The sequence below is a fragment of the Pongo pygmaeus genome, chromosome 17 (assembly GCF_028885625.2).
Source record: "Pongo pygmaeus isolate AG05252 chromosome 17, NHGRI_mPonPyg2-v2.0_pri, whole genome shotgun sequence".
NCBI lineage: Eukaryota > Metazoa > Chordata > Mammalia > Primates > Hominidae > Pongo > Pongo pygmaeus.
In genome coordinates, this window is record NC_072390.2 from 46,305,307 (window position 1) to 46,319,421 (window position 14,115).

The window sequence follows — 14,115 nt, forward strand, 5'->3', positions numbered from 1 at the left end:
GAGTTGTTCCAAGTGCAGGTTTGGAATCTTCAGTCTGAAAACGGGCTCTTTTGATCTCTCCCCACTTTGGTGCAGTCTGCTCTGATTAGTGCGGAGATTGAGACTGGAACAATCCATGGTAGCTGTCAACGGCACAAGGACCCCATCTGCTCCAGACTTGGCTGAGCTGGCTCTTGTACTCCCTGCCACTCACTCCTACACCCTGTCTTCCCTCCTTCTCCAATGACAAGAGATATTCATTTGAAACACCCTTGCTCCCATTTCTCTATCTGCAGCAGGGCTGAATTGAAATTTCTTATGTCCAAATGCCCATTCTCTGAATAAAAAGATATTTTGAAACCAGACTTTCTAATCAGCAGATACTAATACGCTATACAGTGAATAGCATGTCTTTATTCTATTTACAGTACATTTGTTATAAATATAATACATTTTTGAAAAGCTTATTTTTAATTAACTTGAGATTTATATTTTAAACAGATCAACTCAATTGTTAACGTTATATAATAAAGAATATGGTAATTTTAATGACAAAAATCGTATTGTGAAATAGTGCACTCTATACTGAGATGAATCAGGGGAAAAAAGTCAAAACTCCTTTCAAAACTATATTCAAAGCATCAGAAAAAAATTTTTTTCTTTTTACAAAGTTATGTATAAGTCATAGGGACCACCAGATACTGAAATATGAAGACTCTATGACCAAAGTTCAAAACTGATTTTAAGGAACTGTGTGAAGCAAGACAGGAAAATTTGTATTTAACACTCTATGGAACTTCACAGTAAAGCTGGAATTTAGAGACTAATGGCTTAACAGAAGTACTGCCAACAAGGCCTTTCCTTTCTCAGAATCATCTAATATTCATATACCATTGACAAGTTGTAACAGCAGACTTAGACTTTGTGTTTTCTTAAGATGGGGCTTAATAAGGTGCACAGATATGCTGATATCCTGTATTATGAGCATGTAAATTATTCTCAGGGTTTAAAGAAATACAGAAAAAGAATATAAGTATTCTCAGTCCAACGTGCTTTGCATCATCAACAAAATGACAAGTCAAAGTATTTTGCAGGGATCAGATATCAATCAACCTCCATAACAAGTTAGGTATATCAAATACTGCTGTAAAACCCATCCAGCAAAAACTGATTATTGTGGATTTCAGTACAAATTTCCAAGTTGTCACACATTATTGATGATGATCAGGGCAGGCATGGAATTCTGCTGACTTGTTTCAAACACTGTTACTTGGTCCGATAACTTGGCAAATACCCTAGGAGTTCCAAGGTTATAAACACCTGTATGAACAAAGCACGCTTTCAGCTGCAGACTGTGAATCTCCTGGCTTTTAAGTTGAAGTTTATACTGTGTTTGTCCAAGCCACGTGAATGATCCATGGATTTCCAGTGCTTCTGGACTAAGGGAGGAGGAAAATGTAAGTTGCAGGATTTTTTTCTTTTTAATTTTTTTCCCAAAGTCACATTAACATATCCCTTTCAGCTGGGTGCGGTGGCTCACGCCTGTAATCCCAGCACTTTGGGAGGCCGAGGCAGGTGGATCACCTGAGGTCAGGAGTTCAAGACCAGCCTACCAACATAATGAAGCCCCATCTCTACTAAAAATACAAAATTAGCCAGGTGTGGTGGTGCATGCCTGTAATCCCAGCTACTCAGGAGGCTGCGGCAGGAGAATCGCTTGAACCTGGGAGGCGGAGGTTGCAGTGAGCTGAGATTGCACCATTGCACTCCAGCCCATGAGAGAGCAAGACTCCATCTCAAGAAGAAAACAAACATCCCTTTCATCTAACAATTCTATTTCTAAAAATTATTTTATGAAGCCAACTGTTTATTAATAATAGCAACATCATTACTATAACAGCTAACATTTATTATTTAATAGTTACTATTTTCTAGGCACAATGCTAAGAGTGGATTATTTCATTTAATGCCCATAAGAGTTAGTATATGTTGGAACTTGATTTCAAACTCCTTAGTTAGCCATATATAAGTGTCTGTACATGAATGCTTATAATATTGAAACTGTTTATAATATTGAAAAATGGAAAACAACCCAGTACCCAATAAAGTCTTAATAAATTTATGATACACAAAATCACATATATAGGTGTGTGTTTGGATTTCAGAGAACTGTCCCAGATCCTGTTTGGGGTGTTATACAAAAATATTAAGTATACGCTTTATAGTATTTTTCCAAAAATTCTAAAATTTCTGAATTCCCAAAAGCATCTGGCTCTAGGAGTATCTGATGTGGGATTGTGGATCTGGATTTTTTTTGTTGTTAAGTACTATTTTATAATCAAGAAAAAAAAAATCTTTAATATTTAAAACCTCTGTAACACATCTGTAAGCCTTCTATATTACCAAACAAAAAAACAGGACAAGCTTGGGTAACTTTCTTATCCATGTTAGGTAATTATTTGCATAATTTCAAAATATTAAATTGCTCCCAAATCAAATAACCTTGCACTAAACAAATCTTTACCTTGTTGTTTTATGCCGAAGATCAACTATGACATCTACATCAGCCTTAGAACAATTGGAAAGTAAAAGAGTGACTGGTACTAAACAAAGGCTATGGAAGAAACATAAACAAAAAAGTTATATATTTTTTTCTTCTTAAAAGCAATTTTCCTGAAAATAACACTTAAGAATATGTAACAGAGCATAAGCTCCTTAAAAACAATCAGATTCAAGAAGGAAAAAGCTCAAGTTCCAAAATCACTCAAGACAAATTATATTGTAAATAAAAAATATATTAATACAATGACAATATTAAATATCAGAATATATACATTCACAGAACTATTTTATTTTCATTACAGTTCATCTTCTAAAAACAACTAAAATGTTTCTAGATATTTCACAAAATGAAAAACAAAATCTCAACTTAGATCAATGAAGAAAAAGTAAACCATGAAAATGCCAACAACTAATACTGTTGTCTTTGTGCTTATTAAAAATTACTTAATTTTGAGAACTTGGCCTAGACTGACATTTGTTTTTCTATCAAATTTGCACAACATCATGTTTTGAAGAATATGATAATGATTTCTATATAGTTATGAGGAAATTCCTTTCGAGTGGATACATTTTGCTCAAGTAGCCTAGTTTCTGATACCATGTTATAACTAATAAATTACTAAAGCATAGGAAAAAAGGCAGTGATAGAAGAGGACATGTGAATAGAGTGGTACAGATTTCAAATCAAGAATGCAAGAAATAAATATAACATATGTACAAATGAAGCAGGGTTATATACTATTAGCTACCTTTTACTCTATAAACACAAAGATAGTAAAGAAGAAAAAATAGTAACCGTATAAGTTCATACACATTAACTTTTAAATTCTGCCCAGATAATATATTTTATACTTTCAGAAACTTTATATCTTCTTACTGAGAAATACTTTTTAAACAATACTTAAACGTCACAGGTTTCCCTAAACAAAAACTAAGATGATTTAAAAAACATACCAGGTTGTACTGGTGCTATGCCCTAACTTCCCCCACAAACTTCTCATGTGGCAAGAAGGGCAACAAAGACTACTGGGTAGGTGTCCAGTCAGTCTGAAGCATCTCATTAAATTAAGTTCCAACTGCATAATTTGTAGCCCAAAGTAAAAATTCAGGAACTTATGCTATTCTGTTCCCATTTGATCCTCAAATGTCAAATTCTTTGTACCTTATCCAAATGCTTCTAGTAGAGGAAGAAATGTGAACATCTGGATATCTCCTGGTCCAAAGTGAAACTCATCATCTTCATTCCAGTGAAGAGCACCCCCATCTACCCCAGCAAACTGTAAGTTATCATACTGATTCCTCCTAACACTCACTAACCTCCACTCCCAATGTTCTTCACAAATTCCTGCCAATTCTCTCACCCACACATCTCTGGAACCTGGTTACTTCACTATATCTCATTTTTCTTACAAGTTCAAGTCTCATGTCTCATTTTACTGCAAGAGCCTCTTAATTAGCACCACGATGCAATCTATTATTTAATCATGTTTCTCACACTTGAGTATGCACCAGAAATACCTGGCAAACTTGTTAAAAAAAACCTGCTGGGCCTAATCTCAGAGATTCTGATTCCATAGGTCTTCGGTGTGGCCCAAAAATTGCATTTCTAGGCTGGGCATGGGGGCTTGTGCTTGTAATCCCAGCATTTTGGGAGACCGAGGCGGGCGGATCACGAGGTCAGGAGATCGAGATAATCCTGGCTAACATGGTGAAACCCCATCTTTACTAAGAATACAAAAATTAGCCGGGCGTGGTGGCAGATGCCTATAGTCCCAGTTACTCGGGAGGCTGAGGCAGAAGAATGGCACGAACCCGGGAGGTGGAGCTTGCACTCGAGCCTGGGCGACAGAGCGAGACTCCATCTCAATTTAAAAAAAAAAAAGAAAAAAAAAGAAAAAGAAAAAGAAGAAATTACATTTCTAAGTTCCCAGATGATACTAATACTAATACTCCTGGTCTGGGACCACATTTTGGTTGTTGTTGTTGTTGTTTATTTATTTATTCTTTGAGATGGAGTTTTGCTCTTGTTGCCCAGGCTGGAGTGCAGTGGCACGATCTTGGCTCACTGTACCCTCTGCTTCCCAGGTTCAAGCTATTCTGCCTCAGCCTCCCAAGTAGCTGGGATTACAGGCGCTCGCCACCACACCCAGCTAATTTTTTTTATTGTTTAGTAGAGATGGGGTTTCACCATGTTGACTAGGCTGGTCTTGAACTCCTGGTCTCAGGTGATCCGCCCGCCTTGGCCTCCCAAAGTGCTGGGATTACAGGTGTGTGCCACTGGGTCCGGTCTTGGGACCACATTTTGAAAACTGCTTTACACAATAGTTTTTCTAAAATGCTAATCTAATGAACCACAAACAGGGCTGAGAAATCAAAGTTCTGACAACTATTCTCCCACCACTGCACCCAATGAAAAAGCTGGGCTCTAGAGTCAGACTGCTACCTGTACCTCAGTTTTCTCAACTGTGAACTCCAAAGAATAATAATTGATTCTACCTCTTGGGTTTGTTGTGATGATTAGGTAAAACATGTTAAGTGCTGAGAATGGTGACTAGTACATGTTCAAAAGCTCCATAAACATTATTTAATATAACAATTTATGCTCATGGCAGCTAAACATAGTATGATTTTATCTTTGTTATCTCCTGTCACCTATTCTTTCTTCTATTCTCATACCTCTACTGCTCTGTGTCCCACTACCATGACCAAACCTCCTACTGTCCCATTTCCTCACATTTCTACTTGTTTTCTGAAACCCCCATTAAATTAAGAATGCTTCCCTGTATCCTCCATCTCTTCTCTTTGTGTTTCTACATCTACCTTTAACTGTATCGTCCTCTCAACAATAGATGCTGTATTTCTTCCAACATCTTCCATACCTTGGGGTGGCTGATGTAGTTCTTAATGATTTCTTCCTACTACCCCTCCTGTAAAGATGCCTCCACTCTTTCGTCATAAACTACCTTAAGGTTTGTATTCTTTTTTCTGTTCCCATTCTAACAAACTAACACAGTGACAGTAACTCGGTACAGTGAGAATTCTTTGGGGAAAGGGGAAGAAATGGATATTTTGAAATATTTGAGGTAAAGATGAAGCACGTGTAGTTTGAACATCTGCTTCACCTCCCATTAGTGAATTCATCTGCTGTATCAATCAAGCAGAAGCATACACCTAGTAAGACACTACTCTCTGGCTACCCTCTTCTGTACTATCTGTTGGCATAATTTTAAAAATGTCAGGGAAGTTTGTTTTCTTCCTTCAACTCCAAGTCTTGTCATCATTTTGGACAACTTCACTGTCTAGGTATATGACCTATTCAACACCTTCCCAAATCCTGGACCTATCATCTCCATAATCTTCAGTACTATTCACAACTCAGCCACACAACTTCCATGACCAAACCATGAAATTTTTTCCCATCACATTAGACAACTATCCCTAACATAATACTCGGTCACCCCACTCTGACCACCATCTCCCATCTCTCTAGCTTTCTCAATTATACTCTCTCATCTGTTTTTGAGTTTTACACGGACACCCAATCACTTGATCCTTCATTTCAATGGTTCTCAACCTTGGTTACTGTGGTAACTGTGAGTACTGCTTAGCAGTTATTCACTCCCACTGTGGGACTGTGAATCATCCTTGTTGATTATGGAAGTGAGGCTATTTGGTCAATGAAATATTAACATCTTCTGATGCAAGCAAAAGTCTTAAATGTGCTTTTGCAATTTGGCTCACTTGTTATACTCCGGAGACATGCCACCAGAACATATTCTAGGTAGCAGCTGCTCCTTTGGACTGGGCCCAAAATATATGTGGCACAGACGGGAACCCAAGTTTCTTCAGGTGCCAAATCCAAACAGCACACAGACCAAAGCACAGCTTCAGCCAAATTATCAACTGGCAGACCCATGAGTATGGAAATAAATGCTTTGTTATAAGCTACTGATTTCTGAAATGGTCTGTTATGAAGCATTATTGTGGCAACAATGACTAATAGAGATGGACATGGGTATTATCTGAAGACATTGTAAAACTAGAGATGCCTGTACCCTGCTTCCAGAGAATCTGATTGAATCAGCCCAAGCATTGGAAATTTCAGAAATTCCCAAGTGATTCTAACGTGCAGCCAAGGAGAAAACTGCCACATTTTATCCTTGAACCTGCCTTGTTTTCACATACTTCCATGCCGAGTTTTCATTTTGGAATGCTTCATTTAACCCACTCTTCTACTTTAGTTTGATCAAAAGTTTCCTGTTACACATAGATTCTATAGGGTTTTTAACCCCTAAGTAGAATGATGTAGAGAACTCCTAAACATCCTAGCCTCTAAATGCGGCAAAGGTTTAACCACTAAGGTTAAAAAGAAGCACCAAGGATATTCAGAAAGTACATGAAGCAGAACAGGTTTAATAAACAGAGCTGAAGTAGAAGTGGGTTAAAATGAATCACAGAATCAAAAGGTTCAATAAGGATAAAACACAAACATTTTTATTTTCACTTATGGTTGCATATTAGGATCACCTGGAGAATTTAAGAAAATCCAGATGCCAACCCCTACTCTGGGCCAATCGAACTGGAACCTCTGGGGGTAGGACTGAATGAAGCATCTTTCAGTATTTTTTTTTTTTTTTTTTTTTTGAGACAGAGTCTCGCTCTGTTGCCCAGGCTGGAGTGCAGTGGCACGATCTCAGCTCACTGCAAGCTCCACCTCCTGGATTCATGCCATTCTCCTGCCTCAGCCTCCCAAGTAGCTGCGACTACAGGTGCCCACCACCACGCCTGGCTAATTTTTTTGTATTTTTAGTAGAGATGGGGTTTCACCGTGTTAGCCAGGATGGTCTTGATCTCCTGACCTCGTGATCCGCCCGCCTCGGCCTCCCAAAGTGTTGGGATTACGGGCGTGAGCCACCACGCCCAGCCTATCCTTGAGTATTTCTTACATTTCCCCAGGTGAACCCTGCACACATCTGTATCAGAGAAAGGAACAAAGAATGAGTACTGGGCAACATTAAGACCATGACAAAGACTTAAGACCACAAGTATTTAAAAAATAACTTAGTATAAAATTTTTTAAAGATCCAACAAGAGTAAGTGCTGGTGAAGGTATCAAGCAGAAGGAATTCGCATATGCTGCTATTGGAATATGCAAATTAGTAAAACCACTTTGGAAAAGTTCCTATGTAAAAAAAAAAAAAAAAAAAAAAAGGCAAGCACATATGTACAAGGAAAGGTGTAGAATATTCACAGCAGAATTCAAAATAGTTCAAATCAGAAACTATTCTACAGATGAGCGTGGTGGCTCACGCCTGTAATCCCAGCACTTTGGGAGGCTGAGGCAATCTGCCTGAGCCCAGGAATTTGAGACCAGCCTGGCCAACATGGTGAAACCTCATCTCTACTAAAAATACCAAATTTGGCTGAGCTGGTGGTGCATGGTGCATGCCTGTAATCCCAGCTACTCAAAGGCTGAGGCACGAGAATCACTTGAACCTGGGAGGCAGAGTTTGCAGTGAGCCAAGATCGTATCACTGCACTCCAGCCTGGGTGACAGTGTGTGACTCTGTCTCAGAAAAATTTAAAAAAAGAAAAAGAAGAAGAAGAAAAAAATAAATAAAATATTTTAAAAGTCCATTAACACTTAAGTAGGTAAACTAATTTTGGTATATCCAAACATACTCACAAGCAATGAAAATCAATTCTACAGGTTCCTGCAATGGTTGACTCTTACTAACATAGTATTAAATGAAAGAAGCTAGACATACAAATATACTCTATAATTCTACTTATACAAAGATTATAGAGATAATTATTTAGGTGTTACCTTTGTTAAAAAAAAAAAATCACTTTAAAAAAAAAAAAAGAGAGACAGGGTCTTGCTGTTTTGCCCAGGCTAGAGTGCAATGGTGCAAACATAGCTGACTGTAGCCTCAAACTAATGGGCTCAAGCGATCCTCCTGCCTCAGCCTCCCAAGTAGCTGGAACTACAGGTGGGTACCACCATGCCCAGCTCTAAGTTACTTTTTAAAATATTTTTTCTCTTAAAGTCACTGTCAAGGTCTTAATTTTGCCCAATACTCCTTCTATGCATCCTCAGCTAGCATCTTCTCAGTAGCTATCCTAAAATTTCACTTTTTTCAAATTCTCTACCCTTTACTCTTATCTCCTAGATTAATTAGCTAACCTTGCTCTTATAACTACCCCCTAAAATGGAGGCCCTACATAACGTGTAAGAAGGTCCCTTCTTTAGCGCAAAGCAAATCCTGTCATTCTTCAGTGCATGTATCTTATCTTTCCATCTACTAAGGATTTTGTTACTTTCCCTGTATCTCATCATTTTCTTCAAGATCACAAACATGCCTATATCTTAACTAGTAAGAACAGATACTCCCTGATCCCTTTCCATAGCCCAGTTTCTTGAAAGGATGGTCAATGCAGTATCTTTACTTTCTTACCTCCTATTCGCTTCTCAACCTATGATGTCATACTGTTCTACCCCCTATACAGTGGCATTTTTCTCAAAAATCATGAATGATCTCCTTACTGTCAGATCCAATGACCTTTTGGCCCATTTACTATTTGAACTTTCTGTAGCATCTTAAACTATTAACCACTTCTCTTGAACTATTCTCACTCAACCTTTGAGATAGTTTCTTTTTATTGGTCTTTTCTTCCTAATTTTTTAATTAGTTCTTTTTCTTCAGTTTTCTTCATAGGCTTCTTTTTCCTTAGCTTCTTTCTCAGATGTCACTGTTCCACAGGTCACCATCCTCTTTCTGTCCTATTCCATCCTATCCCCATCCCCATCCCCATCCAGGGTGTTTTCACCAAAATTCATACCTTCAATTATTACTTAGATTGTTTCTAATAGGCTTCTCTCCATCTTTTATTTGCAAAACTGGCAACCTTTTGAAGTGTTGCCTGATTCAGGACTTCTTATTTTTAGAATTTTAGAGGTTTATATATTCCAGCTATTTACCAAAATTACAAATGTATCACATTTGCCATGAAGTTTACTTAATAAATCTTAAATAACTGATATTGTCTAAACTTGAACTGTTTAGTTCAAGTATTCTATAGACTCAAAAACATTCTAAATTTCCTCTTCAGTATTTGGGTTAATGTCGCTGCCAAAAGAAAAGAAAGAAACAAATACATGTGCCAGTGTGTTGTAGAAAATTTTGGTAACCAATAGAGCTCAAACCTTTTTTGATGAAATGGATGATTAAATGATTCTGGGTAGTGAAGACTCGTTTTAATGAGACTAGAAAGCTGCTCTACTGATGGCCTTGAGGAAACTGTAATGTTTTCTGGCCTGAAAAATTTCAATAGTTCCATTTCCGGTGGCTCCTGAGAAAAGAAAGAAAAAACATATGACAATAAAAACACTGCCTTGTTTAAAAAAAAAAAAAAAGCATAGTGTATACATACAAAAGTTAAAATCAGCAGAGATAACATAATGCATGAACAGTACTCTTCTGCTGTTAAGCTAATAGCTGCTATCATTTGCAGTATAATCTAGGATAAAAAAATCAGTATCTGGAATCATTTATTCATTCCTCACTTATTACCTGTTGGAGTTAGACTTGAATCTCAGTAGCTTTACATATTAGCTCTGTGATCTTGGATAAGTTACTTAATACTTTAATAATTTCTTCATATGTAAAAAGAAGTTCATGACAGTAATAACTTCAAAGGTTGTTGTGATTCCCATCTGATAATACTGCACAGGACTTAGGACTGCAGACATTCGATTGCATAGCACCTGTTTTAATAGCTGAAAATCTAAAACTGTTTAATATTTCATTCTGAAAATATCCTGCTGCATTGTATAGATTATAGTGCTTCAACTATACTAGCTAAAGGTTAAAATGCACGTAAAAAGTATTAACATAGCTATTTGTCAGGCACATTATGACTATTTCAATAATCATTATCACCTAATGAAAACAGAGGTCAGGCAGGGTGGCTCACGCCTGTAATCCCAGCACTTTGGGAGGCTGAGGCGGGCAGATCACTTGAGGCCAGGAGTTGGAGACTAGCCTGGCCAACATGGTGAAACCCTGTCTACTAAAACTATACAAATTAGCCAGGCGTGGGGGTACACACCTGTAATCCTAGCTACTCAGGAGGCTGAGGCAGGAGAATCACTTGAACCCAGGAGGCGGAGGTTGTAGTGAGCCCAGATTGCACCACTGCACTCCAACCTGGGCAACAGAATGAGGCTCTGCCTCAAAATAAATAGAGAGACAGAGGGAGGGAGGGAGGCAGGGAGTAGGGGAGGGTGAGAGAGAGAGAAAGATGAACGTAGAGAAACATCCCCATTTCTACTATTATTTTCTTTCTTGGTTATTTTTTTTTTCTCTATTTTCCCTCACCACCCAGGAGAATATTTGATTTATAATTTTCTGATAGCCGAGTTTGATTCTGATCTATACCAGCAATTGGCAAACCATAGCCCATGGGCTAAATCCAGCCTGCATCCTGTTTTTGTAAAGTTTTATTGAAACGCAGCCACATCCATTTGTTAACATACTGTCTATGGCTGCTTCTGGACTTCAATGACAGAAATGAGGAGTATTATGACACAGTCAATCTGGTGAGCAAATCCTAAAATACTTCCTGGCCTTTTTCAGTATAAGTTTGCTGACCCCTTATCCACACAGTTGCAAAAGCAAGAGCTAAATTTGCTGGAAATATAATAAAAGCTGGCACTGGTTCCAGATTCACCCCATTAACAAGTAACAAATTAACCATATTATATTCAAGTAACACCCCATGGCTACTGGTAAAAAAAAAAAAAAAAAAAGACAAATTTTAAAAAACACAAACAAAAAAAGATTATAACCTAGTCAGCGGTAATAGACAAGCATATAATCATATGGCCAGAAATTTCATTTCCAGAAATCTATCCCACAAAATATGTAAAAAGCAAAATATTTGAAACTGGTATGATATACAAATGTATGAAAATTGACCAAAAATATCATATAGTCAAATAAAGTTCAACAGCATGTTAAAAATACATATATTCCAATGCTTATATTTGCATAAGCATGGAACATTTCTGGAATAGAAAAGGAACTTGATTATGGGTAACTTCAAAAAGTAGCCCTGAGGAGAGAAAAGAAAATCAGAATTTGCTTTCTCATTTGTATATTTGATTTTTTGTTTTAAATTTTTTATCTTTCCAATTGACAGCTTGTGGATATTTTACTTTTTGCAATAAAAATTACTACTTTTATAATAAAAATTTTTAAAAATCAGATAAACCAGAGCATATAAAAGAGAACAGAAATGTGATTAAGGGGAAACCAGAGAAAGAAACTATCTGATACAATGTAATAGCCTTCACATGTGGGATGTAGGTGGAAGTATTTGCATGTTTAAAAAGAGGAAAATTAATTCAGAAACGTTAAAAAAAACTGAAGATCTTTTTTAAGTGGCAGAGATTATATACAAATACAGTTCTATTTTGAACTACTGTGCTATACTGCTTTGGCAATTAAATTTTCCTTCTTCTAATCATATGACTTAAAATTATAATTTTATATGCCTGCTGTTGCCTAAACAGAGGATTCAGATCATGAGGACTTCTACCTATACCTCACAAGTTTGTAATTTTAAGTACTGATGTGAACCAACACTTGACAAATACCAAATACCTTATGAATGGTATCTATTATTGTTACTTACCTATGTGGATTACTTTATCCCCCAGTATCAGATAACTTTCTCTAGCTGAATGTTTTTAAAATTTGTTTAAAAAAATAAACTATCTCAGACTTGTTTTCTTTAAGAGACAGGGTCTTGCTATGTTGCCCAAGCTGGTCTTGAACTCCTGGCCTCAAGCAATCCTCCCACCTCAGTCTTCTATGCAGCTGGGACTAAAGGCATGTACCACCACACTCAGCTTCTTTCAGACTTTAGGGAAATTTAGATTGGCCAATTAGAGATTCAAATACAAGACTAGTATACCCTTGGTACACAATCATCTTGGTGTATGTATGGGCTAGCTGCCAGCTTTTCACAGGATTCAAAATATAACACTTATATTGGTGATTTTACCTTTGTCCAAGGTCTGTCATTTGGCCTTATAGACTCAGGTATTTAATCTCACTATTTTCTCAGAGTTAAGTAATGGTGAGATGTTAATCACTACAACACAGTTAATGTGGATGAATGCCAATGTATAGTGATAAATATAATTTGCTACCAACTGACCAATGTGCACAGGGTGTCTGTTGGTAGCTTACTCAGGAAGCAAAGTTTCAGAACACTGATTGTGAGGCATGAAATCAGACAAGGGATATTAGTGAGGTAACATAAATGTTGACTGGCATCAGGCTGATCACCTGCACAATGAAGATGTAACTACAGAGACACCAAATACTAATGTGGGTAAGCAGAACCTACTTATCCCATGACAATGGTTGGATGAATATTGGCAATGTCTTTTTTTATTCTATAATTTTGTAACTGACTGACTCCCCTACTGATGGACAGTTTCTTTCTTTACTTATACAGGATGAGCAGCCCAAATCCAAAGATACAAAATCTGAAACGCTCTGAAATCAGAAATGCTGCAAAATCCAAAAAATTTTGAGTGTTGACATGACACTCACAGGAAATGCTCTTTAGACCATTTTGGATTTCAGATTTTCAGACTAGGGATGCTCACCTAGCAGGTATATGATGCAAATATTCCAAAATCCAAAACACTCTGGGTCCCAGCATTTCAGAGAAGGGATACTCAATCTCTTATTTTCTCTCAGGCTGAATTCAGTTTGTGTATGACTAGGAATGCTCTTTCAAATCTTGCATATTTCTGCTCTGATCCATTACATAGATTTTTTTTTTTATGTGAATGAATCATTTTATGAAAAGAAAAAGATCTAAAGGTGCAATATATTTTCAAGGCAAAAAAATTCATGTACAAAATAGTAAGATAAAAAGTAGAAAGATTTTCCTTTTATAAATTCTTAAGGAAAAATGTTTCTAAAACACTTTAAACTTATGGGTTGTATATTAATCTGCAACATAATCAATTTAGCAGGCTCTTATATTTAAAAATAACAAGAGAAATTATAATTCCTTTCTTTTTATAATTATAACAACCATTCAATGAAACCTGTAGTTTATTAAACAATATCACCTCTTCTTTTTTCTTTTTCTGTTAAAATTTTACCATTCATTATGTGAGCTGAATGAATGTTCACATGAACTTCCTATGTAGTAAATGCATAACGTAAGCACACATGTAAGTTCTGGAAATAGAATATTTGCTAAAGGAAATAGATTTTGTTGTTACATTGGTAAAATAATTTTGTGCATAGCATTCCTTATATTTATCCTTTGTAAGGCAGAACAAAAATTAAAAGATGCTGATTATAGAACTGCAATGTTGAAAGTTGCAATCTTAAAACTTACTGTGTACTATCTATATGTGTGCAAACTATTAGTATGATTGAGCCACTCATATCTGGTTAAAATATTTTTGGTTTCTTAATGCAGTGGAATGAATTTGGTAACTCAGCATTCTTTATTCATTTATTTAATAATTACCAAGTA

General features: G+C 36.6%; 1 protein-coding gene across 2 annotated transcripts in view; it reads right to left on the minus strand.

The window, feature by feature from the left end:
- Positions 1-373: 373 nt before the first annotated feature.
- The window catches only part of TRAPPC8 (trafficking protein particle complex subunit 8), a 113,619-nt gene continuing 99,877 nt past the window's right edge, over positions 374-14,115 (minus strand). For both annotated transcript variants that reach the window (XM_054460307.2, XM_054460306.2), the window contains exons 27-29: positions 9,749-9,894; positions 2,504-2,593; positions 374-1,418 (exon numbers count right to left, since the gene is read on the minus strand). In XM_054460307.2, coding sequence (XP_054316282.2) covers positions 1,184-1,418; positions 2,504-2,593; positions 9,749-9,894 — 471 coding nt within the window. In that variant the 3' untranslated portion in view covers positions 374-1,183. The remainder of the gene's footprint in view (positions 1,419-2,503; positions 2,594-9,748; positions 9,895-14,115) is intronic.